General features: G+C 33.2%; 2 protein-coding genes across 3 annotated transcripts in view; one reads left to right on the plus strand and one right to left on the minus strand.

Moving 5' to 3' along the window:
* The window catches only part of LOC127701625 (terminal uridylyltransferase 4-like), a 697,935-nt gene that overhangs the window by 84,640 nt on the left and 585,379 nt on the right, over window positions 1-27,916 (plus strand). The gene's annotated exons all lie outside the window — the stretch shown is intronic.
* LOC127702133 (proton myo-inositol cotransporter-like) overlaps window positions 1-27,916 on the minus strand; it is an 84,324-nt gene that overhangs the window by 49,257 nt on the left and 7,151 nt on the right. The window contains exons 2-5 of the mRNA XM_052206230.1: window positions 15,420-15,767; window positions 7,367-7,526; window positions 2,906-3,114; window positions 1,546-1,657 (exon numbers count right to left, since the gene is read on the minus strand). Coding sequence (XP_052062190.1) covers window positions 1,546-1,657; window positions 2,906-3,114; window positions 7,367-7,526; window positions 15,420-15,767 — 829 coding nt within the window. The remainder of the gene's footprint in view (window positions 1-1,545; window positions 1,658-2,905; window positions 3,115-7,366; window positions 7,527-15,419; window positions 15,768-27,916) is intronic.

Below are 27,916 nucleotides of genomic sequence, written 5' to 3' on the forward strand. Positions count from 1 at the left end.
TCAGTGTTTCAGGCCATTTTTCTCTACTCTTTATTTCTATATACTTTTTGCCAATTATTCTGTTCTCTTTATATTTTAACACCTCATTATTCTATTTTTTTTTTATTTCTTGGTCCATTGTCTCTATTATTCATATTTTTTGCCCACTATTCTCTATTCCGTAAACCCCCATCCACACCCAGGCTCTAGTTAAGGTCACCATATAGCTTTCAAAAATAAGCAAAACTAATACCGAGTAGGCTCCTAATGGCAAAACGATTGAATGCTAATCCCGGTTTGAATTGTGAAATTGCGGAAATTTGTTTTTCAATCAATTGATCAAGCAAAACACATTATCGTCCTGAATGTTCGTATAATGGACCTTGGTTATGAATTCTAATCATCTGAGATCAACCTTTCTAAATTTGTTCAGATTGATAAAGTCTTTTGCATCCGTCGACATTATCTTCCATAATAAATTTAAATTAAATCGATTAAAGATCTGATAACCACAGTGACTGTGCATACATGTATATACTTTAACGACCGGGGTAGTTTTCTTATAAGTTTCAAAAAGTAGTAACCTCCCTTGTTAATGTGATGTTGTAATCAATCTATTTATTTGTACCATCTTTATATAATATTATATTGTACAATTTAAATTTATGATTCGTTTGATATTTAAATATAATAATTTATTTTTTATTAAAGATATAAACAAGGTAATTTGAAAGGCTTTGATTCATTTATAACCGTAGTTCAATTCATAAGTCAGGCGGTCTATTTTGTCTACATTATGTTGAAAGAACACCGGGGTGTTTACATTGGCATTATTTACTATCAATGACTGTGAAACAAGAAAGGAAAACAGTGTACATTATAAAACGAGAAATAATTAAAATTAGATACAAAATTCTTGTTTAGTGAAATCAAAAACGAAAAACGGAAACACTTTAGATTCTCATTTTGGTTTTAGAGAAATCAAAAACAAAAATGAAAACACTTTCGTTTTCCGTTTTGGTTTTAGAGAAATCAAAAACGAAAAATGAAAACACTTTTGTTTTTCGTTTTGGTTTTTGAGAAATCAAAAACGAAAAATGAAAACACTCTCGTTTTTTGTTTTTTGTTTTTGATATTTCAAAATGAAAAACGAATGGACGCAAATATACACGGACCCTAAATACAGCACAAACAACATTTTCCAAAAGACCAAAAAAGTGAAAAAATATATTTTAACAAAACTTGTTTGACTAGCAGGTCGAACAACGGATGTTTTAAACACTGCTGACTGCCATGGCGATTGCCAAATAAACGGATCACCAGATGTAACAAAATAGATCTTAATTATATATAAGTCTAAAGATTTGCGTAACGGTATTAACATAAGATGGTAATATACGAAGATGATGTTATAAAATCGTTTTGACAAATATTTCGGTTGAACAAATAGCCTTCGTAGGTGTCGATAATCTTTTTAATTGACGAAGGCCATTTGTTCAGCCGAAAAATTTGTCAAAACATATTTATATATTATACTTATATTCATATATTATACTTATTACTCACATGACCGTGTTTATTCCACATAGTTGTTGAAAAAACTGCATGAGACATCCTAGAAGTAATGCTTTTCTTACGGGCTGATTACCAAGCATTTTTGCAATTGTGGCAAACACATCTAAAAATAAATATGAAATGTATGAACCATTTCAATTATCATGTCATAAAATGTAAATCACAATGCCTTTTGTCCCCTAATTTAATCAAAATTTGCGAGAAACTAAAATCTTCTGTTTCCTTAAGATATATTTAAGAAATACTAACGAAATTGTAAGTGTAACCTAGTTCTCCGAAGCTCATGCATTTATGCGTTTCAAAATACAAATTTTGAATATTATATAATAACTGATAATGGCTTGTTTAAATTCAGTGTAGTTCATGCATATTCAGACTAGATATTTACATGCATCCTATATATTTGTACTTCTTTCTAGGGACCATTCAAAATGCTTTTCATCCGAAAATATTAAAGTTACTTATTTATTTTTTCGATATTCATATGCAGTTCCACATGCTGTAATTGCTTGCAAAATTTCATACAAATCCGTGAGATTGCCTCTTTACGTACCTGTTACCTTAATTAATATTGCTCGCTAATTATATTTCCGCGCTAAATATATTTCCGTTGATGTTGTTAACTATATGTGACGAAAAAGTAAGAACAACATCGTTGGAACTGAAAATGTGTCAAAAATGTGACCACTGTATAGAGTTACCACCGGATATAGTTACCACCGAAGCAATGGAAAATACAAATGTGAAGTCAGGTAAGGTCAAATTCTTCTTATTTTCATTATATTCTACGTTTTGCTGACAAGTAAAGTTTTGTGATACTGATTCCGACTAATGTAGCTACTATTAAGGGCTGATTGAGATCCTTAAATGGCTGTCTCTCTCTTCAAATCGTCAGAATCGGATAGGCCCGGGTGGTACCTGTTCAACGAAGAATGTGACGAGCTCAAACTTGATAAAAACACATTTATCCTGCAACTATCCATTTGACGTTTTCGTAGAACAAAGGTATATCACATTTAAGCTTGAACAACACTGTATTTTGAAAAAAAACTACTTTTTACACAGAGAAATTCATGTAAATCAAGCGGTTAACTGTACGGAGAATAACGGCGAATTGTGTGTTGGCGTTTGTTATTGTTGCACTTCGGTGTTCCTGTTGTTCATTTGTTTTCCTCTTACAGTTGATGTGTTTTCCTCGATTTTGGTTTGTAACCCGGATTTGTTTTCTCTAAATCGATTTATGACTTTTGAACACCGGTATACTACTGTTGCCTTTATATACCGCATCTCCTTATTTTTATATTGATAAAGAATTATCGAAAAAAAAATATACTTTATAACAATAACTTACTTGACTGCTCAAATTCTTTACTCTCTTTTACAGATTTCTCTATGTCTCTCATTTCATGGTCAACATTTGATGAATCTCTCAACTTTTCTAAAACTTTTCTAGCTTCTTCTACTTTCCCTTTGTTAACAAGATACCTTGGACTTTCTGGCAAAAAGAAAAATCCAACGAACTGGATTAAACTTGGCACACCTGCTATGCCAAGCATATATCTACAAAAAAAAATAAAAAAAATAAAAAAATATCTAGTAGCAAACCTCGATATTAGTATCTTCACAAAGGAGAAGGTCCGGTAATGGCGACTTTTGGCCTTAAATTTGAAGTACATCTGACGAAAGATTTTTGACATTTTTTAAACATTTAAGTGTCTATCTACTTCAGTCGATTCAATTAGTTTATGTTAAAGATTTGAACTTATTTGGTCATTAAAGACGCTCAACTGTAAGCTTAAATATGAAAAAAATCTATCAAATATGCCATAAAACGTCACTTTTCAGATGGTTTTTGTCTAAAATGTAAGTGACCGCATTCGTGTTCAGTCTCAACCTTTAAATATGTTATGTATTATAATCAAATACAACATATATTTCAATATTAAAAATGAACACAAGTGCCGCCACTTCCATTTTAGACAAAAACCATCTAAAAATTAGCACAAATGCTAAAATTGCGAAGATTTCAGTAATTTTGCATGAATTAATGATGCTAGTACCTGATGCCTGTGCATTATAATGAAAAAAAAAACCAGCCCATGTGTATGTAACAAAAAGAATTATACTTTCCAATGATTAGCTAAAAGGTTACATTTTTAACAAATTTGTAAAAATGCTATATTTTGGGGCCAAAAAGGGGTCTAACTGGGCCTTACTCCTTTCAGGTTTTCCAAACTATTGGCCTCGATGGTAATCATTAAGATTATTTCAGTAAGGTATCTCATGTTTATTCTACTGTATAATATACGATACATAGGTTTATTTTCTTTGTAGATATTATTACTTACTTGATCTTAACACCGATGCCGGGTTTTTGATGTTTATAAAATACAATTTTTTAAATTCTTATTCTTGTTTTGTTACAGCAGACTTATATACACTTATTCTAAATTAGATCTTTGAATATTGTTTTCATCGTTAAAAATATTCATTTGTTTACCAATGAATTAAAACCCAACTAAATATTATTGCTATACACATATGTACATTCACGGTCCTACAGCCTGTCGATACCTATAGTTTGACATTGAACAATACGATGACGTCTTTGCAATAAATCCATTGGATGTTGGATTTGTACTGATTGATATTTTATTCTTAGATATATGATGTTGTATTAGTTGTGTTTTGGATTTTAACTAACTTTCAATAACTGTGAGTACTCACAGATCTGTACTTTGTTTTTGTGTTTCAGTTATTTGTTTTGATTTGTAGCAATATATCGAGTTCAGTCCTTTGCAACTGATGTTTATATTTTGTTCCTATGTTATGCTGTTACACAACTGTCCCAGGTTCTGTGAAATTTGGGAGCCCGGCTAACATGTTTAATCCCGCCATATGCTGTATGTACCTGTCCCATGTCAGGAGTATGTAATTCAGTGGCTGCCGTTTGTTGCTGAATATCATATTTGTTTTTCGTTTGAATTGTTATACATTTGTCATCCGCTGCCTTTTATAGTTTGTAATAAGGTATGATTTTTCGCATTTCTTAGGGTCATACGGTGACCTATATAACTTCTACGTCATTTCGTCTCTTGTGGAGAGTTGTCTCATTGGCAATAATTCCATATCTTCTTATTTTTTATGTTAAATTCATTAAAAAAGCTGTCACTGGAACACACTAAATACCATGTTAAAAGACTCATTTCGTTATGGAAAATTCGTTATATACCTATAGATTTACGTCGTTCTGATCCTATAGGGACAGGCTAATCCAATGGCCTGATTTCGTTGCAAGCTGTTGAATTATAAACGAACTCTATTTAAAAGAGAAGAAATATCCATGAGCTGCAAATTATTGCCCAAAACAAAGCCGAGGAAGACATAGCTGATAACGACGGGATCTTTATAACAAGTCATTAAGTTTGTTATGTTACCGAACAAAACATATTTCAAAGAAATCTACATTCACCATCGGGGCAAAAACAAATGTACGTGTACTTGATGTAGGGTGAGGCATTTTGGTTGTCTTTATGTTATTTGTAAATATTTCATTTATTGTAATCAAAACCGGTGCGCGTCGTGTTAAACACATTGCCGTAAGTAAACAAATATTACTTTTGACCAAGATACTCACATATGGGGATAAACGGCCATATACCATTTCATATATTTGTTATGTTGAAAGTCAATAAAGGTGTCATTTGAGTAGATTGTTTTTGTTTGGGAGCCCGGCTAATATGTTGAATCCCGCTATATTCTGCATGTACCTGCCCCAACGCCCATAGACCAATTTCATAGATTTGTTATGTTGTAGGTCTATAAAGGTATTTTAGTAGATTGTTTTTGTTTATCAAACACTGTTCCTTATGAGTTATTTATTGAATTCAATTCGAAAAGGGACCTTTCCAAAAACTTTGTTAGAAAAATACAGCTGTCAGGGTAAACCGCATATTGAATTCTTGTTCTCGCTATATATATTTCAGTATTCTGCCATACAATGTGAAAAGTCCAAGCTGCACGCATAGTCAACTACGTATATACGTCATTATTTTTCAAATAAAAACAAAAATATGGAAAACCCGAAAAATAAGATTGCAAAACTATTTATTAGGAAAATAACCTTTAAAGCTATTGACAAGCAAATAGACTATGAAAAGATTATTGAAAAAAAGCACAAAGGTTAATGTTTCAATGAGATACGTTATGGAAAAATTGTGGTTTTCAGTCATACATTTACTGACCATTTTCTGATTATTTTGAAAACGGTAGAAATGGCATAAATCCGAACTTTAAACGTGAAGGACAATCTGAAATAATTGTCTTTCCCTATCTATTCCATGGAAAATTCATACTATATACTATCATTAACCAACAAATCCTGCAAAAGAGACCAATGGCAGATGAACCTTGTCACAACGGCATGTACACCTTACGACCATGAGAGTACCAAATATACTTAACCTTTTTCTTATAATATCTGAGAAATTTAACCATGAAAATGATGCAATATAAAATAAATCCTATCACAGATATGTACACATAACAATCAGTCTATGCACCAGATATGGTTCTATCGATTGCAGTTTTTGAGAAACGGACCTCGAAAATATTTCATTAATCATAGACTAATGAATTTGAGGGTCATGGTTAGATGAACCATGTAAAATAGAAATGTACACATTACAAAAATTATATACACCCCATATAGTGTATAAACTTTTATTTATAGTATCTGTGAAATGGATCTGATCACGTAAATTTTACGTTTACCAATAAACCATTAAATGAGCTCAATGAACCCTATAAGACGGACAGTCTTGTTCGGTCATGCATTCAAAAGCGGATTCAAAATCTACGTTATAAAATGTTTCTGATCGTTTCATGGAGCCCAAGGTTGTGGATACGTTATCCTCTTTTAACAACAAATATATGATTGTTCCAGCAGACAAAGACTCAAACAATGTTGTTTTCATATGCACAAATCATTTTTTGGAATGTCTTTACTAAAGAATTTCACAGCAAAACTGGAAATCCCACATTTAACCCTACATCATGCACACAGGAGGATATTTTAGAAAATCACAAATCCGTCCTTCTCTCGTTTGGTATTAACATAAAAATAGACGATGAACGGGAAATCTCCCATCTACTCAATACCTCAACTTCACAAAAATCCTGATAAAGAATGATATATAGCCGGTTTGTCAAGATAATCGACTAAACATCTTTTTAAAGTGTTTACCATCATTCTTTCTTCAGTGAAAGATGGCCTTCACAAAGATGAGGTTTATTCAACCAGCGGTTAAAACATTTCAAGATCTAATCCAAAATCTTCAATTTCTATCAACCGCATCGGTGGACTCGTGGTAGCGTGTTCGCCTTGAGTGCGAGAGGTCGTGGGTTAGAACCCCGGTCGGGTCAAACCAAAGACTTTAAAATTGGTATTTGCTGCTCCTCCGCTAAGCACGCGGCATTATGGAAAAAGAGGAAATACTGGCCAGCTCGAAGTCGGGATAATATGTCCGGGTAGATGTCTGCCTGCTGACTGTTACCTTGTGAACTAGTACGTTAAAAATCCCACTCAGTGTGTTGGGATAGTACGAAGCAGGGTTGATATTCATATTGCATTAACATGTTTTCGTCCTGAATATGCATTTAATATGCCACTGAACGTTAAGCAGTCATCCATCATCATCATCATCATCATCAAATTACAATCTTTACAATAGTACAGCAATATTAGAACATTTGAATAAGTGAAGTGAAGTGAAGTGAAGTGAAGTGATACATGATAAATATAGAGAATTACCTCCAGCCATTTTCTTTGTCCCCACTGAAAGCCCCTGCCACAATACTCGACAGTAGAATTCCTATTGTGATGAACAGTTGATTAAGGGATACCAGAGCTCCTCGTATTGATGCTGGGGCAGCTTCAGCTACATAAATCGGCACTGACATGGAGGCAAAACCTAAATGAAGACAGGAATATTTGTCGGCGTTTAATTAGGATGTAAAACCTTGTGATGATTAAAAGTTACATAATACCTGCAGTATATTAACACACCTATTTTAATCTGAACTAGAAATTACATTAAAAGAGTCCAGCAGTTGTATGCATTTTCAAACCCAAATTGACAAATCGAATACACATTAATTTTGTAATTGTATATTTATTCAATGTATAAAACACCCACTGCTCTTTAAGAAAATTAAAGTATTTGTACTTTTAAAGCGTCAGCAAAACTATGATAAAAGAACTCGGCAACGCCCGTCAATCTTAATTATATTAAAAGCGATATAAAGAATTCGGTGATTGTCTGTTACTATTTCGTCTACACAAGATGCAGTGTGAATTCACTCCGTTGGCGATGGATTCTCAAACTCTGATTTGATTTGGCCTTTTAACTTTTTGATTCGAGCGTCACTAATGATCAGTCTTTTGTAGACGAAACGCGCTTCTGGTGTACGAAATTATAAGCCTGGTATCTTTCATAAGTTTATTTCCCAATTGACTTGTGTGTGATTTGCGTCGTCCTTTCAAGATACCTAAACATACAACGGAAGTAATTAACAGGAACGTGAACGTAAGTTTATTCGTTTCGAATTTACGATTCTGCTCGAGAATGTTGGACTATATGTTTTTACCGAAATAGGTTTCTTTAGATTATTAATTTTCTCCAGTTCCGTAACATTTTTGATTCATTTATGATTTACAGGCAACAGAATTTACCGATGTTCGAATATCATGAATACATTAAAGGGGCATTAGCTATTATATTCATGTTTACCGATTGACTCAAATTCTCATTTTTGATTGATAGCATACTGAAACGTATATCCAAATTACAAAAATTCCAAAAGAAACAATTAACTATGAATGGACTCGTTATAATAATCAACATTGTGTGTATAGTTTAGACTAGACGCCATCTAATAAACCCTCGCGGTGACCTCTGAAGAATGACCATGGTCTTTGACTCGATATGGACATAAACACAGACAAGCACGTGTAATCATGTAATGAAGATTTTTTTCTAGGTCTATTTGATTTAATGTTAGAGATTTGATAAAAGTGTCATTCTTCGTTTTTACAAGTATAAGAATGTTTTGTGGGTCAATACAGTCAACGAAATGGTTCTTCCCGATGGTTACCTTGTTTCACTTTTCATTTCTTTTTTCTTTTTAACAACTGAACATGCTTAGCCCATTGTTAACCAATTATAACTAGCTAACTAAAGGGTCAAATTGTAGATTGCATGAATACGAATTCAAAAGAGGTTGAATTATTGACTTGCAAGTCAATTATACATAACAGTGATGTTGTTGTGCTTATTTTGACAAAATTGGACAAAACTGACTGCTAATAGCGAAATAATATTCCGAAATTCCGCTTTTGTAAATGTTTTAAACAAAAAACATATTTTAATTGTTTGTCTAAAATCGAAGCTAACGCCCTTTTGAGAAGAACCAAATCAAGGTCAAACAAAACAAAAAACGGGGGAATCGCATTAACTCAAAAAGAAGCACGATCAGGTGCACCGACAGGGTATTTATCAGTTCAGAATATGACAATTTGTTCTTCTAGATAATTTTGAACATTTAATTGATTTATATTTGAAAAAAAAAATCAGTAATATTATTTAAATTGCAATTTATACAGACTTCGCTCCTTTCACAGGTAACACCAGCCTGATATTAGTATAGGTTTAGTATGATTGTGCAAAGAGTAGAAAATAAAACGTTTCGGTAAGTGACCGATCTGATATGATTAACCTTTTTTAAAAGGAAAAGTAAAGGACTAGGTAAAAATACCAGCATGTCCAAGAAGAATCGGAAAGATTAAGGAAGTATACATAAGCTACCTTTTAAAACAACCAGTTCGTTTCCAAAACTACTACGGTATGAATAATTGTTATCATTTTGATTTTCATAGCGGACTTTAAAGTATTCGTACACATTAGCAACGGAAGATAATTTTTAGCCTGAGGGAACTTGGGGGAATGAAGATTTGTTTTTTCTATCTTTGATAAAAGCTGTCTTTACTTACACAAAATCCTGTCGATTATATAGTAAATCCTGTTATGAAAATTTAGAAGATAAGGTGATTTAAACTTTTTAGCTAGGATATTGCAAAAATGATCCAATGCCTATAGTACAATATGCACTTGATTTCGATATATACACAGTAAAAGAATCTTTTTTTCTTCATTTTGTTGTTGATTGATTCCCAGTGGATATGACCGAACACGTTTGATATAAGTTTGTGTGTTTCTGGTTGAAGATAAAAACCAACAAATATTTTTTTAAAAGTCCATTATAGGATTAAACACGCGTAGCGGAGACAGTAAAACGGATGTTTGCGACCGTAAAACAAAATTGACAGCGGCAACTCTACAGTACTGTTATTCAGATTCTTATGCATTACAAAAAAGAAATACGAATCCTCGAATGTGACCTGCCGAATTAAACTTATCACCTGGTTTCTACTTACATGAGCAACACGACGGATGCCACATGTGGAGCAGAATCTGCTTACCCTTCCGGGTACCCGAGATCAACCCCGGTTTTTTGGTGGAGTTCGTGTTGCTCAATCTTTAGTTTTCTATGTTGTGTTTTGTGTACTGTTCGTCTTTTCGTCATTTTTCGTTTTTTGATATGGTATTGTCAGTTTGTTTTCAACTTATGGGTTTGAATATCCTTTTGGTATCTTAAGTCTGTCTTTTTTATCCAACGTAAAAAGAATGTTACACACAAATTGCATTATAATTATTATTTTCTGCAATAGCATTTTGGTTTGTGTTCTCATTGAACTTCACTGTGGCGAAATAGAAAGCATGTTGTTTCTCAAATTTAGTGCACATATTAACCACTATTAGCATGATTGGATAGAAACTACTTTTCTTTACAGTCAGGATTCTACTTCGTCAAAATGATCTCCTCATCACGCCTTCTAATTTTTACAATCGTAAAAATGGAAGCCATTGTAGGGATGACGCGCTGCCAATTTAGCTCTTGAAAACCGATAAATGTTTCCACATTACGATCCTTAATTATATGCCAGTTGTATTTTAAAAGACAAATATATCTACTAGCTATTGAGCATCATTTAATGTACTTTTCTGCATTTAGTCATCTTAAAACTATTGTCTGATAGGTTGTCAGGTGGAATTTTCGAAAGTTAAAAAAACATTTAAAAAAATTCTAATTAAATATTTCGTGGAAGGGCAGACTAAACATTTTCAGAGGTTGAAAACTAATAACCCTAGATAACACACACAAAAAATGAAGTTTTTTTTGAAGTTATGCATTTTTAAGATCCACCTGCAAAGTCTGTCGTCAAGTACTTTTAGTAAAAATTTGATATTCGAACACACCTACTCTGTTGTTATGACTCATTAGAAAGGTATTTCACTTGACGCATATATTTCATTTTTTAGCACTGTGAATTTTTAATGTTATTAAGTCAACCTGTAGCCTAAATATATAAACATAATAGAATCTGAAGCGAGATGATCTATCAATTATTTTTGCTTTATACGTTTTCAAGACAGAATAGTCAACTCAACCGACCGAACATAAAAGAGGGACGAAAGATACCAGAGGGACAGTCAAACTCATAGATCGAAAACAAACCGACAACGCCATGGCCAAAAATAAAAAGACAAACAGACAAATAATAGTACAGATGATACAACATAGAAAACTAAAGACTAAGCAACACGAACCCCACCAAAAACTGGGGGTGATCTCAGGTGCTCCGGAAGGGTAAGCAGATCCTGCTCCACATGTGGCACCCGTCGTGTTGCTTATGTTATTACAAATCCGGTAAAAAGTCTAATTCGGTAAGTCACATTCGTGAAAAGGGAAAGGTATTGTCTTTACGACATAAGGAAAATATCCGATATCATCTGTGAAACGGTTATTCCATAACGGTCAACCAACTCGTGATGCCGTGATTTCAACTTCACCATTTGGAACTCTTGGTTTAATAGCTTCCTTGTGAGCAGCAATCCTCTATCAAGGAAATCATGATAGGAAACACAAGCCCGGGAATATCGTATCAATTGGGAGATATATACTCCGTATGCAGGCGCTGCTGGAATGTTGCTACATAGAAATGGAAAGTTCACAATTTTGAAGCTGAAATCATCTCTTTTGTCGTAAAGTTTTGTTTTCAACCGACCTTCATTTTCAATTTTAGATGTAAGTCAAGAAGGTGCACTCGACTTTCTCTTTTCGATGACTGAATTATTGCCCATTTTTAGGTTTTTTTCCTAAAAAACTGTCGCCGGTGGCAGAGATGCAAATAATGCTTTAAAAAGATTAATCTATTATCTTTATGTGCAAATTTTTTCGGCGGAATTCATGCTTATGCACAAAATAGATCCACTTGTATTTGCACCTACCACAATCGACTGTTTTATGAAAATTTGTATATAATTTCAAAGTTACAAATATCTCGAAGCTCCATACTATAATTTAAGTAAAAACACTATATAAGATGCATAAAATCCGAAATTATGCACCTTTATTAAACTTTTAAATCCCATAGAAACAGATGTAAACAATTCAAATATACCAATTTGGCTTTTTTACCTTCTCTAACAAAGAGTTCCATTTCTTTTGTTTAATTACAACTGGGTATCCGCCTGTTTAAAGGTGTTTCATCTGACCTTAAAGGGTCGTATCAGCTATTACCATCATATGACTTCCATGCGTAAGTAGATTCTTTATAATATATTTTCCTCATAAAAAATGACATAAATAAGGAGATGCGGTATGATTGCCAATGGGACAAGTGTGACCCAGACCAAGGGACGAGAATGTAAACAACTATAGGACAATGTACGGCCTTCAACATTGAGCAAAACCTATACTATTTAGTTAGCCTTTAAAATTTCAATAACAATTAAACAAACCATGTTTTCCATGACAAAAAAATATTTCCAATCCGATGGTCTTAGTGAAAAGATGGCCAAAGAGTCTGAAAAAAGCATAGCAATGTGCAATCCGAAATATAAATATCGAAAATGTAATACCAAAAGTGTTTATAACTGTTCAGCCAAACATAATAAGTTATGTCTCAGTTCATTAAAATCAAAACCAATGTATGTATCGATGAATACAAAATTCGAAGATCTGACTTCAGTGTTAATTGTTAAGCTTTCAGAATAAGTTCGTTCAAAGGACGGATAAGATATACATCGCACTATAACAAACAACTACAACGTTAAAATTAGGACGTTATATCTCGTTTGTAATAAGGTTTCTACAGGAAAGGTTAAACTTTAAACCAAATATTTGTATCATTGAAAGAATTTAGAAAGACTTAAAGTTATTTGTCGTTCCGACATCCCTGGCTTGCATAGCGAACAAGTTGGGAAATATACACATCGTAACAATACACCGTTCAAAAAAGGTAAATTAACCATAGGAAACGAAAACTCATCTCTGTTGTCGTTAAATTTAAGTATAGTTTCTTGTATGAAACTGAAAAAAGACAAATTAGTATTGCTGGAAAATTAGAATAATTTGAAATCAGTTCCCTTGGGTAAATATCCACAGTATAATAAAAAAAAATCTTGGTTATTTAAAGTAAAAAAATCTTCAAGGTAGCAGTAATAATTATTTTTTTTCTATAAAACAAAATTTAAAAGATCTTTACCGAGTTTAGCCATTTTCTGTGAATGTTACAAAACAGGACATGTCTACTATGAAAGATGCGCAATTATTGCCCAATAGGAAAACCTACAACTAAAGTTATTGCCGAAACTTCCTTAAATGTTGTCGAGGAGGAAATTTACAGCTTTAATCATCTCATCACATTTTAGTAAGTGTATCTAGCATTCCCCCTTTTTCATTGCAGAAGAAAGTTAATATATACTTGATTAAATAAGAGTATGTGGACGTGTAAAAGTCATAGCTGTCCAATAAATTGAAAGAACCATCAAAAGTACGTAATTTTTTTTAAAGCATTCAAAGACTTTTTTTCACAAAAAAAAAGTAATTCCATCATGTATTCGTGATTTATTACAAAAATTAAAAACAAGTTTGTTAATTGTAGTCGAGGAACTAGTCAAAAGGGCATAAAAATTGGTTGTAGAACACTTACTTCAAGTCGATATGAAACGATATTTGACGTTTTGTTTATGTAGTTTAGGTAGCCAAAAACATAAAAGTGACTTTCGAGTGTACATCAGAGACATTAAGCTGTAATGTGATATGATTATGCAAAATTTGACTCTGATTGAGCGCATGGATTTAAATGTAGAAGAATGTATAACTTTGTTTCTAAGACCTTTTGTGTAGTATTTACGTCATACAACTACCAAATTATTGGCTGCTTTGTCGGCCGGTATGAGCACACACCGTTTTGAAGGGTCGTTGAAGTTTATTTCTAATCCTAGAAATGGCCGTATCTTTTAACTTTCTTATAAATACCTAAATTATTTTCAAAATGTGATAATCTAGTTTTCACAATATTCGTTAATGTTTTAAAATAAGAATCGCGTGATTGTTTATCAGACAATTTCCGCTTACACCAATTTGTAGAATAGGACAAAAGCATCCTTAATGACCTATAACGACGCTCTTTCCATTTCTTTTAACGGAGGACGATAAGGTTTAAACAATTATTTATTTATTTCAAAATTAATTGAATTGGATTGGCAACAAGCTAAGTCTATGCAAGCCCTCAAGGTCAGATAAACCCGACCATACACACATGTACACCGTACAATCATTCTATACACCACATATAGTTGACCTATACTTAAAGTATCCAATAAACAGACCAACCCATGAAAACTATCCATTGACAAATTATCCATGACAATAAGGTCATGGTCAAATAATTCTTGCCAGACAGATATGTACACCTTACAATCTTTTCAAACACCAGATACAGTATAGTTGATTTATAGCTTACATCATCCAATAAACAGACTAAAACCATGAAAACTTAACATTGACCAATGAACAATGAAAATGAGGTCAAGGTCAGATGATACATGCCTGAAACACATGTACATTTTACAATTATTCCATCATCGCATCAACTATAGTTGACCTATTGGTATAGTATCTAAGAAACAGACCAAACTACAGAAACGTAACATTGACAAATGAACCATGGAAATGATAATTGACATACGACAGACGGAAATTTCGTAACATAAGGCATCTAAATTAAAGGTATGAAGCATCCCGATCTTCTATCCTCTGAAATATAAACTTTTATACACTAGTTTACGCCGCCGCCGGATTGTTATTCCTATGTCTCGCATTCTGCGGCTTCGTCGCATGCGAGACAATAATAACAATACAAAATTATTCAAACTACTTTTTAGCTTCCTAGATTCAGTGTATGTACAAATTGATAAATGTATCTGTTGTTTATTGAGTTAGAGAACGGAAACGAAAAAATCAGCAATTTGTACGTTTATAAAGGGGCATAACTCATGAACGATAAAACTGCCGCCACCCAATTTTGAACTTGATCTTTGTTTTGTGGTAATAAGCATTGTGTATAAGTTTTATAACATTTGGTTGAGGCAAACTAAAGTTAGAGAACGGAAACCAATTTTCGGGACGGACGGGACGGACGGACAAGGGTAACACTTATTGCCCCCTCCGCTACGGCGGAGACATAACAACATTTCAATTCATACAAAAAATATCACTTAACATAGATAATGTACCATTTTTTGTAAATGACTAAATTATTCACGTTAAAAGTAAGCTTTTTTACACCAAAAGGACACACTATTCCGATATTATAAACTGACTCCAGCATTTAATTACTGCAATTTAAAAAGTCGATCGCCCTATGTCATTTAAATGCTATTGAATATTTTTCTTACCTATTCCAGCTCCAACAACTAGGCGCCCTATCAGTAAAAGCTCCTTGCTGTTTGACAATGCCATCATTATAGCACCACCAGTAAAAACAAAACTTGCAATCATAATCACCACCTTTCTTCCAAAACGTTCAGTGATTATACCAGCAATCAACGCAAATAAGGCTGCTGCACCAATAGTAGCACTAACTATGGCCTCTTGGTATACAGTAGTCAGGTTGAAGTAATCTTTCATCAATAACATTGATCCTGAGATGATACCCGTGTCATATCCAAATAAAAGGCCACCTATGGTGGCAAACATTGTTAAGAACACAACATAAAACTTTGATCCGCTAATGTCCTCATGATCTGAAACAGACATATCGCCATTTTTATGTTTTTCGCTCGACATCTTCTCTTTCATATTAATTAAACTAAAATATTTCGCTGTATCTGATAAAACTTATCAAAATAGACTTCGATCCAATTTTGTTATGCAGGTGTGTAAACTTATTTTTCTATTTAAGTTAACATGTCCGCCTCTATAACTTAGCCGACTTCAAGAAACTAAACTCGGGTAGGTGTACGTTAATCGTTATCTGGTCTTTTTATGGTATATGTATAATAACTAAGAGACGGAAATATGCCAATGTTATCTTTCAACCTAGGCTTTGCACTAAATAGACGTCTTATAAAAAAAAACAATTCAACAAGTTAAACTTTTGATAAAATCCATGATCACTATATAGACAAAATGGAACGACGATTTTCTTTTTTCTTTAAATTCATATTTTAAAGCAGGTTACGCACAAAAAATTTATAATATTGTATTACATTTATCATTATTTATTACATGCATTCTTATAGAAAAATTATGTTACAAGATGAACTTAGTTTTGGGTTGGTGCGTTTGTGTGTGAATACTTATCAGACGCATTTTAAAATTGAATGTTTTTTTCATACTGGGTTATAGAAATGTTTATACCGAGCAAAATTCCCCGTCTTATTAACATAACCCCCCCCCCCCCAGTGGCAGTTCAAATAGAACGCTCTCAAATCCAATCCATTACTTTATTTTTTTATTTTTTTCAATTACTAATTTTTTTCGTTTTTAACTTTGGTTTACCTGATTAACAACGACAGATATATGGTCTTTCATTGTTGAAGGTCAGGCGGTTGCCTATAATTGCTTACATTCACTTTATTTGAACTTTGGTGGATAGTTGTCTCATTGGCAATCATACCACAAGATTGTTCCAAAAAGTCCCTATGTGTAAGATAACTAAGGGACATAACTTTTGAATGTTATAAGATAAAGATAACGTTATTCACACTAACACATTAACAATAAATGGTTAACATACTATATAATAAAATATTAATTTTCGCGAACCATTTAGGTCACAGAAATTCCAAAAAATGGCATCAGTAAGGAGAGTTGTACAAATGATGTGAATACACAGAACCCGGATCCAAATTATCTTTTACTAAAATTATTCATCATTTTCTGTTTTGTATGTACTAACAACATTTCATTTTTCTACAATTTCGATTAAAATATTATAAAACCTGCAGTTCAATAGGTCACATGCCCCAAATAAACATTCCCCGATTGGTCGAACTACTGTGGCCTCGGTGTAAAGCAACGCAAGCCTCGATGTAAAGATCACGCTTCCAAAAATAGAGGTATGTCCCAACTTAACATTCCCCGATTGGTTGAATTGCTGCTCGATGTAAAGCAACGGAAGCCTTGATGCAATGAAGAAAAGGGGTTGACAGGATAAACGTAATCGTTATAAATTTTAACTTCATGGTTCTTATGCAAGCAAATTTAATAAACAATGATTTTATACAGTTGTGTTATTGTTTTCACCTTACATAGGGCTTTATTTCTGATCTTATTTCTGTGTACACAATTCTGAATCTACATATTTCACCTATATCAATATTAGGTAATCCGTTTGGACGATTCCATATACTATTATGTTTTAGGGTTTTTAGCTTCAGTGTCGAGTTGGTGTATAGTATTGAGGGCTATCTGCGAGAAATAAATCTTTTTTTCTGATAGATTAACTAAATCCAAAACCAATATAAAAATAGTTAACACATTTATTTTATTTAACGGAGTAAATTGATCGGAATGTGAATGATACATAAACCTAAAATTCGTTTTGGTCTATCCCAGTGATGACATTTGCGCGGGACTTTAGGGGTTGCACTAATGACAGGACGATTGCCCGGATAGTGACAGGACGATTGACCGGATGAGATATAAATAGTCATAACTTTTTTGTTATTCGGTAGATTTTTTTAATATTTGTAGACCTTAGAGATATAAAAATATATTTTATGAAAATAAAACAAAATAAATGAAAAATTTTTTTTTGAGCAAATAAAGTTGACCGGACGGATTTCACACTCGCCGATATACGCTATACATATATTCAACTTGTCGACAACAGGTGTTAATATCTCTTTTGTTTTACAATATTTGTCGATGAAATTAAGGAATCTGTGAGAATAATAAATATATAATACGAAAATATAAACTTTATAGTAAACAAAAATGTTTTTCTGCAAAAAAATTGACCGGACGGTATTGACATTCGCCGATGTACGCGTTGATTATATTGAACTGATCAACAAAAAGTGTTTATATTTTTTTTGTTTTACAATATTTTTACATGAAACTAAGAAATCTACGAGATCAATAAATATATGATATGAAAATATAAACTTTATAGTAAAAAACATTGTTTTTCTTCAAAAAAAGTTGACCGGACGGAACTAACATTCGCCGATATATGCTTTAAATATATTGAACTGATCGACACAAGTTTTAATATCTCTTCTTTTTTTACAATATCTGTCCATGAAATTAAGGAATCTTGGAGATTAATAAATATATTATACGAAAATTTAATCTTTATAGTAAAAAAAAAATGTTTTCTGCAAAAAAAGTTGACCGGACGGAATTAACATACGCCGATATATGCTTTAAATATATTGAACTGATCGACACAAGTGTTAATATCTCTTCTTTTTTTTTTTATAATATCTGTCCATGAAATAAATGAATCTGTGAGATTAATAAATATATTATACGAAAATAAAAACTTTATAGTAAAAACTTTGAGCCCAAAATGTTGATTTGAGTGAGTTCACTAGAAGTACTTATATTTAATTAGATTAATCTAATTTAGACACTTGTCGTAATCACCAATCAAGCCAAATAACATGTCATTAAAGTTTTCACACCTGAGACATCAAATACATTTAATTGAATTACCTTATATAATCAGTTGGCAATTAGAATTTTTTGTTTGTAATAACGATGTAATTTTGAAATAAAAGGTATATCCTGCTCGAAATTTCCACTTCCACCTCCCCGTTGGTGAGCAGGGGGCAGAATAATTCTGGCAGACGGAAGGGGTCGGCTAATAATTTGTTGCCGCAATTTTTACTATTTGAAGAAATATACAATTCCATTTGTTCTAAAGTAATATAAACTATTTACTCTAAAGTTAATATTTTCATATAATATATTTATTAAAAATATTGCAAAAAAAGAAGAGATATTAACACTTGTGTCGATCAGTTCAATATATTTAAAGCAAATATCGGTCGAATGTGAAATCCGTTCGGCCAACTTTTTTTTTGAAGAAAAACATTTTTTTTTACTATAAAGTTTGTATTTTCATATCATATATTTATTGATCTCCAAGATTCCTTAATTTCATGAAAAAATATTATAAAACAAAAAAAATATTAACACTTTTTGTCGATCAGTTGAATATATTTAAAGCATTTATCGGCGAATGTTAATTCTGTCCGGTCAAATTATTTTGAAGAAAAACAATTGTTTTTACTATAAAATTTATATTTTCATATCATATATTTATTGATCTCACATATTTCTTAGTTTCATGTAAAAATATTGTAAAACAAAAAAAATATAAACACTTTGTTTGATCAGTTCAATATAATCAACGCGTACATCGGCGAATGTCAATACCGTCCGGTCAATTTTTTTTTGCAGAAAAACATTTTTGTTAACTATAAAGTTTATATTTTCGTATTATATATTTATTATTCTCACAGATTCCTTAATTTCATCGACAAATATTGTAAAACAAAAGAGATATTAACACCTGTTGTCGACCAGTTGAATATATGTATAGCGTATATCGGCGGGTGTGAAAACCGTCCGGTCAACTTTATTTGCTCAAAAATATTTTTTTTCATTTATTTTGTTTTATTTTCATAAAATATAGTTTAATATCTCTAAGGTCTACAAATATTAAAAAAATCTACCGAATAACAAAAAAGTTATGACTATTTATATCTCATCCGGTCAATCGTCCTGTCACTATCCGGGCAATCGTCCTGTCATTAGTGCTTCCCGGACTTTAGTCCATTGACATCGTAATATAATTTACTTTGGATTATAATTATCTTTAGATGTAATGTTACAGGATTTAATGTGAAATAATTTGTCTCTTCTTTTATAGTACACGAGTTTGACGTCAGGTTTGTACACATGAAGTCTCTAGTCTAAAAAAAGCCAGTGACAGAAGGATAAACAGATATTGAGATAAGCAACTGTCTAGGGCCAAGTAAGGGAGGTGAAAAAGCCAGTATTACGCAGAACGATAAACAGTTACATAGACGGATCCAGGGGGTGGGGAAAATTTGGTTGATTTTATAGGGAAGCAGGGGCGGATCGAGCCATTTTATAAAAGGGGGGTTCCCAACTCAGGACAAAGGGTGGGTGGGGGTGTGTTCCAACCATGTGTCCCCATTCAAATGCATTGATCGTCCAAAAAAAGGGGGGTTCCAACCCTCGGAACCCTCCCCCGGATCCGCCACTTGGGAAGCATGACGGGAGTGGGCAACCCTTAGGTCAGTCAGCGGCCACCCCCCTTTTATGAAAAGTTGTGGATCCGCCACTGAGATTTATATAAGCAGGTTTTCTTTGTGTAGATACCTTAAGATATCACCAACTGTGACTGAGTACAGAATTTGATTCATTTTAGCTCATTAGCTGGGCTCACTCGCTAAAAAGGTTCATTGCGGGCCTGCTCACTGGCTAACATTTTACGATATTCATGACTTGTGTAGAAAAGCCGATAATCTATACATGTGTGTGAGGAGTAGTTATCAAGCTTCCTTTCGTCTGTAAAAACTGTCTTAGGCCAAGTTAGGGAGGTGAAAAAGCACGTAATAGAACGATAAACAGATGATCAGGTTTTCTTCATATAGATCCCTTAAAATATCCCCCACCGAGGACACAATTTGATTCATTTTAGCTCATTAGCTGCGCTCACTCGCCATAATAGGTTCATTGCGGCTTACTGGCTAATATGTGTAGAAAAGCTGATAACCTATACATACATGTACATGTATATGGTCAGATCATATGTTTTCGTACGTCATATGAATTTGTACTATGCATGCCTTTTCAATGGAAATTGTGACGACAGTATGCATTCTTAATAGCACGAAAAATGATGAGAAGAGGATACATATGTCAACCAAAACTTTTCAGCAACGTCAAAATATGTGAGGACACCCTATCAAGATCTATCAAGCTTGTGTTCATGTTGCGTTAAAACTGTTTTAGGAAGGTGAAAAATACCAACAACATAACAATAAATAGATAATCGATATTGTAAAATATCAATGTGTTGAAAAGCCAATGATCTACATATATACTTAAATATATCAACCATAAAATAAAACTGATTTAATTTACACCAAAACTGTTGAAAAAACCTTTATGTTTATATAACTTATCTCATTCTAGTCCATTCAACTGACAGAATCGGTGTACATTTTATGAACTCTTTAATAACAAGAATCATCATGGACTAATCTTTATAACAATATCTGTTAGCCATTTAGGGGGTCTTTTGCATTCAAAGTTTAGTTTTAGTGGGTTTGTTTTGCGAAAAAGAACTCAATTTCCAGATCAAAGTTAACATTTTCTATATATTTTGCTGTGTCAAAATGACCTAATAAATATAAAGGACAGTACCCATATAGACCCAAAAATGGTATATCACATTCTACACATGACATTTTAGCAGGAAAGACTGCCATTGGAGTATATAACTTTTAACCTGTGTTTATATAATTAAAATACGATAATAAAATTCATGTCTTTTTCAGGACCTCTGATCCAACCATGTAGTATGGCATGTTTTTGAGATATGGTTTTGGTGGATAGGATGTTCTTGAAGGACCTGTAGTACAAAGTATATCACTGGATTGAGCTCTTTGTCTAAGTGTATTATTAAAGTGCTTTGCTTTGAGCTCAGTTCATTGTTATGCAATTCATTCTTTGTGAAATAAAGATTTGACAGACAACTCCCCATGCACAAGGATTTGTCAGGGTAGTATCCATTCTATGTACAATGTAAGTAATAAGGAGATAAAAGCATTTTATTATGATTTGAACCTAACATTTTTTGTCCATTAACCAAATTTAAAAAAAAGAACAAATTTACCCGACAATGCTACACTCGCTACTAGCAATATGATGCTAGGTTGTTTTAATACATCTGTACTGCCTACTGATGACTCGGTCCTGAGTGTAAATGGTCATTCAGTATGTTAAAAAAAAAGGGCAAAATTTATAAGGCCTATCTGGCCTAATTGATTTCTAAAACTTTATTTCATTGTACATGTTCAACATTTTTCATTCATTTGTTTATTTCTTAATTTGTGTGAATTAACATTGTTACAGTAAATGTTAATTACTACACTTTCATACCACAACAAATACTGTATTGTATCATTTATATTTGTATCCATATAACAAAAAAAATTGAAAAGAGAATAATTTTGCAATACCTTTTTCATATCGAATACTATAACTTTTTTGATATTTAGACATATTAAGTAGATTTTCATAATACCCATTTGACATGCTTGAAATTCTATCGGATTACTTTTGGAGCAGTTATGAGTCTTTGAAGCATGCTCACAAAGGTTTTTTGTTGATATCATTTTCATATTGGTCAAAATTTTTTTTTGCTTGGGCCAGCTTTGGAGGAGATGTTATCAAAGAATTGATAAAAAACAACACAGAAGTTTACTTTCTAGCTCTTCTAGCCCCAAGCATCATGTCAGGCATTGTCATTACTAAAAACCAATAAATGTCTTCTAATCTGAGAAACAATTTCGACATTTTAACAGAATATTTTACTAATGATACTTACAATCCACCACAAAGTAATATAAATAGAACCATACAAATAGTGAGCAAATACATATAAAACAGATGTGGTATGATTGCCAATGAGACAATTCTCCACAACAGACCAAAATGACACAGAAATTAACAACTACGGGTCACCGTACAGCCTTCAACAATGAGCAAAGCCCATAACACATAGTCATTTATGTTATTTATGTACACTAAATAAACGAAAAACAAATATTATGTAACACATAGACAAACGACAACCACTGAATTACAGCCTCCTGATATCATGTTCTCAGATATCATCTCCCATTTAAAAAAAAATCACATGAAAAAATGAACCTATTATGTGTTGCTCTCCTAGCTACAAAATGTAACCAAAATCAAAGATGTGGAAAATATTCTATCATAATCATTTGGTAATTAATGCAATTAGTGCCTCTTCCATGCCCGTCTTGAACATAAAATCTAAATATTAAATAAACAACACTCCTCATGCTCAGGTTGGTTGTCATCGTGCAATACAGTTAATAACAACATATAGGAAAAACATAGAACTCCTTTTGTCATATAAAACACTGTCAAACATCCAAACATACTATCCACATTCATCTGTGTCCACACTTGTTATGACAATAAAATACAGGTAAACTACAATAACGTATGTACAATGAAGGTATATGCCAAACCCGTACTCACGGCATTGTGATAAAATCGTTCAAAAGTTTTTTTGTAGTAGTACTTTAATGATTATCCAGAAAAAGAAGAAAAATCCCTAGCGTTACGGTAAGACGGAAGAACAATGCGCATCCTATATACTCCTTCCTTTTCACATCCTGTTCGAGGATGTAAATAAAGTTTCATAAAATGCTTTACCTGCATGCATTAAATAGTGAATAAATCCGAATGTCATCATTCTCATTTTTGGATTCGACTTACCATAGACTAGAAATGTATTATTTTCAACCTAATTGTGTTAAATGTCTAAACATGACTAGCTCCATAAATTTAACAACATCGTTCCGTAGAAATTCTTTCATTGATGGCGTGTGATGAAGTAATTTTATAGGTTTGAAAATATTTCATATTAAAAATTGCAAACATTTAATTGAATATCATATAAAAAAGATTGACACGGTGAGTTCTAAAGGCTTAATACATTGTACCGGTGTCAATTTTATTTGTTCACGGTATAAAATGAAAATAGAAGTGACCATATTTTATTTGAACTTCTCCCATTCGATAGATTTTTCTTTTCGATGTGTGAAAACACCTTATACACATGCACATCAAAATTAAATCTTACAAAGTAAAACAAAAACTGAATATGAAAAATATCCCATAAAAAATTCCAGAACTGCATGCTTGTACTATTAGGTCCGAGGACACAAATTTTCGTTGTCCACACAAATGAAGTTCCCTTTAATTTCAGTGTATTTTTTCTTATTTTTTTTTTTTATTTTTCTTTTTTTTTTTTTTAATTTTTCATTATTTGTTTGTATTTAGGTGAAAGATAAGACTTCAAATATACTGTCTGAAAAAAATCTTTTTGAAATTTTCAGTAGAAATGAGTGATTTGGTCAGGTAAATAAAGGTGTAATTTCCTAACCTCGGAAGCTCTCTTGGATCATCCTTACTGTTGTCCTGTTAGGTTACCAGGAGAGAATGTGCGGGTAGACTTTTCTGAATTTTTTATATGTTTTGGGGTAAAAGTCAAACTTAATGCACACCAAATCTTATTTGAATAGAGCTAGTGGAATTTTTTTTAATTGCCATAATGATTATGTTATAAAAGACAAATAGGGGAAATATCTCGGGCCTAAGAGGTTGAACCCACTGTTCCCCAAAATGGACATTTCGGGCATCTGATTTGCACAATTTGCCTCACAATTGAAATGTAGAGATATTTCATTGTTAATGAATAGTAAATAATTAGAAAGTATTTTTTGAATGCAAAAAAAAAAAAACCCCATTTTGCCATATTTTTGGAATGTTATTTATAACTTTGGGGGCAAATCTCAAAGTAAGGGTTCATAATTCCTACTCATTCTGATAAGAAATAGTTCTCAAAAGTTTAAATGGAGGGATTTATTCAAAAATATTCAGCAAAATTACAAGAAAAATCGGCCCCTGGCCAAAATGGACACTGTCTGATTTGAACGGGGCTTGTACGGTCTTGTAATGTCAAATATGGGGTGATAAATTTAAAGCATCCCATTGCCGGCGGGTGAAGAAAAAAGCATGTGCACAGACTTGCGTACATTTATAAGGCATCTTAATTTTCATTTACCGAATTTTTCATGTCTCGCATCTGTGCCACAATACAAAATGTATTAATGTTGATCATCTGGTGTGGTGTTGAAGCCACACGGCTTCAACAACAGTAGACAAACTTGCATTTCGTGTGGTCATTGCTTAGGTCACCCAGCTCCTTTGCCACCTTGTAAGTTGGACTTGAAGATGGCAAACAATAACCTTGGTATTATTTATGTTTTAGGATTCATGAATTAAATATTTACTTTATTCTATTGATGTAAACAACAATTTAAGAAATCTTTTTGAAAGATTTGGGAAGTCCTTAAAATGACCCTTGGTTGAGTTTCTGTGTTGCTTTGTTGCTGTTCCCATCTATGGTGCTGGTGGTAGTTTTCTCTTGCTGTAGGTACTATGGCAAAGAAATGCAGGCACTGGAACCAACTGCCCTTTTCTGTAAACACTACGCTCTTTACCTATTAGCTTAGCCTCTCTGTGTTCTGCAATTTTTTCACCACTCTGTATAAGACCTAACTTCAGGTTTTCTTTCAGTCTTGTTTGTAGGTAAACTGCTTGTCCATATTGTCTAAGAACTTTGAACTGCAGTCAAAACACACTTTTGCTTTGCTGAGGTTCCTGGCTTGTTGTTGTTTCTATGAATTCCAGATGCTAATCTTGCCTCCATGCCTCGTGAAAGATTACATTCTTAGGTAATTTGACTAGAATTTACACCAGTTCGTTTTTCACTTTTGGCAGATTTAATAGAAATTTTGATGTCGTATTTATCAAAGACATCAACAACTGTAGCAGCAATGGTTATGCACGATTTCTGATTTGGAATGAAATATTAAATGTCTAAACATTTAACAATTGTTCTAAGCCATTTCGTCCCTGATAAGTAAGGTAGCGGATCGATCATATGGTGCCAACTGATGACAAGATGCAGCTTCTGCTTCTATTTAATGACAAAGATCGGCCGTACATGTTTAGCATGGTGCCGTCCTCGTGGAAAAGAGAGGTAGAAATAGATCCGATTGAGAGTGATAGAACCTTATCTTTTTTAATGTCTTTCAAGACACCCATCAATAATTAGGGCACGACGGATTGCTATTTCTGGACTAATATGCACATTTTGTCTCTCCTGACCTGCACTTGATTTTATACTTTTTCGTTCAGTCTTCGAGGTTTTAATTTTTCATCTAGGTATTGGGCCATAGAAGTCACAGTTGTCACATTCCGCCAACGCACCATTGGCAAACGATTTAACAATTTTTATACCATCATTAAGTGCTTTTGTCATTGAGGATCCAATTTCCATAGGCACGTGAGTTCCAGTTGAGATGTTGATGAGTGACTTGAGATGAGACTTTGCATCAAAAGGATTTGTCAGTCGCTGGTGAACATGGTCTATAATAAGTTTTACATACTCTCCATCTCGTCGTAAGGCAGTTGGTCTAGTTTCTTCACGAGAGCCTGTTTTTTTCGGGTGCAATTAATTCAGTTTCAGTGTTGATCTCATTTCTGCATTAAACTCTGCAAACATAGATATAGGAAGATGTGGTATGAGTGCCAGTGAGACAACTCTCCATCCAAGTTTCAATTTATAAAAGTAAACCATTATAGATCAAGGTACGGCCTTCAACACGGAGCATTGGCTCACACATCCATGCTTCAATTATATTTTTTCCCGACCGCTCGTATGCATATTAATTGCTCTTGTGACGAACATTGACACACAGTGCATTTTTCCAACACAACCTCATTCGTTCTCTTTTTTAGGACATGTAGGAGTAAACTTTACATGACATTATCCGGAGGAGGGGGGGGGGGGGGGGGATCTTATCCAAAGGATTCGGTTAACTATAATTATAAAAAGTGAAAATTTAAGCAACAAAAATGTAACTTATTTCCAGAAAAAGCGATCAAAACAATATGTGATCAAAATACACTTATAAGAACTCAAAAATATCTAATAAATCACAAAATCACAAATAACGTACAAAATCACATCGAACAAAACGTCCTAGTAATTGAACTTGAAAATGGTTACTTTAAATAATGGAGGTGATTGACGGATATGAATTTTCCACAGTTAAAAAATGTATATATGATGTTTTTATTTCTTAATTTTTAACAAAACTATTCAAATATGAAATACTGTTTTCGAATCATATGTTTTCTAGTTTTCAAAGAAAAATTCGTTAAATTTCCAGCTAAAAACCTGTCAATCTGAAGTTTTGAAATATTATTTTGGGAATGGTACTTTATTTGTGTCTTCAGCTTCCAGTTCAAGGCTCTCCCTTTTGGCCTAGCTACACACATTCGTCCACTGCAGTTTTATCTGCACAAGTTTTGGATTCCATCTTCACAAGAACGGGAAGCATTGATTCCAATCACTCAGCCTCTATTTTCACATCTTCAATGGTGGTTAGTACGGGAAAATGTAATGAGGGACCTATCTCTTTCCCCTCAAGTTCCCAGTCTAACTTTATTCACAGATGCCTCCACCCTCGGTTGGGGAGCGTATCTGGAGGGGCTTACCATCTCGGGAGTCTGGACTCCAGATCTTTTGGAAGAGCAAATCAATGTATTGGAAATGAAAGCAGTTCTGTTTGCACTGAATCATTTCCAACTGTCTCTAAAGAATCAGTCTGTCATTCTGGCCACGGACAACACAACAGTTGTAGCTTATCTCAAGAATCAGGGAGGAACTCACTCTCCTTCTCTTTATCAGATAGCCAGAGACATTCTCCTTCTGTGCTTTTAACTCCAGGTTCATCTAGTGGTGAGACATATTGCGGGGCACCTCAATATTCTAGCCGACACTCTATCCAGATCCCTTGCTCCAGTAAACACGGAGTGAGAACTACTTCAAGTAGTTTTCAAAGGTGTGACTCTTCATTGGGGGTCACCTCAGATAAATCTGTTTGCGACCAGTCTCAATCACAAACTTTCCACATTTGTCTCTCCGGTTCCAGATCCAAAATCTTTTGCGGTAGACGCATTGAGCCTATCTTAGAAAGGAATGTTCGGGTACGCCTTCCCTCCTTTCAGGTTT

This window comes from Mytilus californianus, unplaced genomic scaffold (genome assembly GCF_021869535.1).
Source record: "Mytilus californianus isolate M0D057914Y unplaced genomic scaffold, xbMytCali1.0.p SCAF_1, whole genome shotgun sequence".
Taxonomy (NCBI): Eukaryota; Metazoa; Mollusca; class Bivalvia; order Mytilida; family Mytilidae; genus Mytilus; species Mytilus californianus.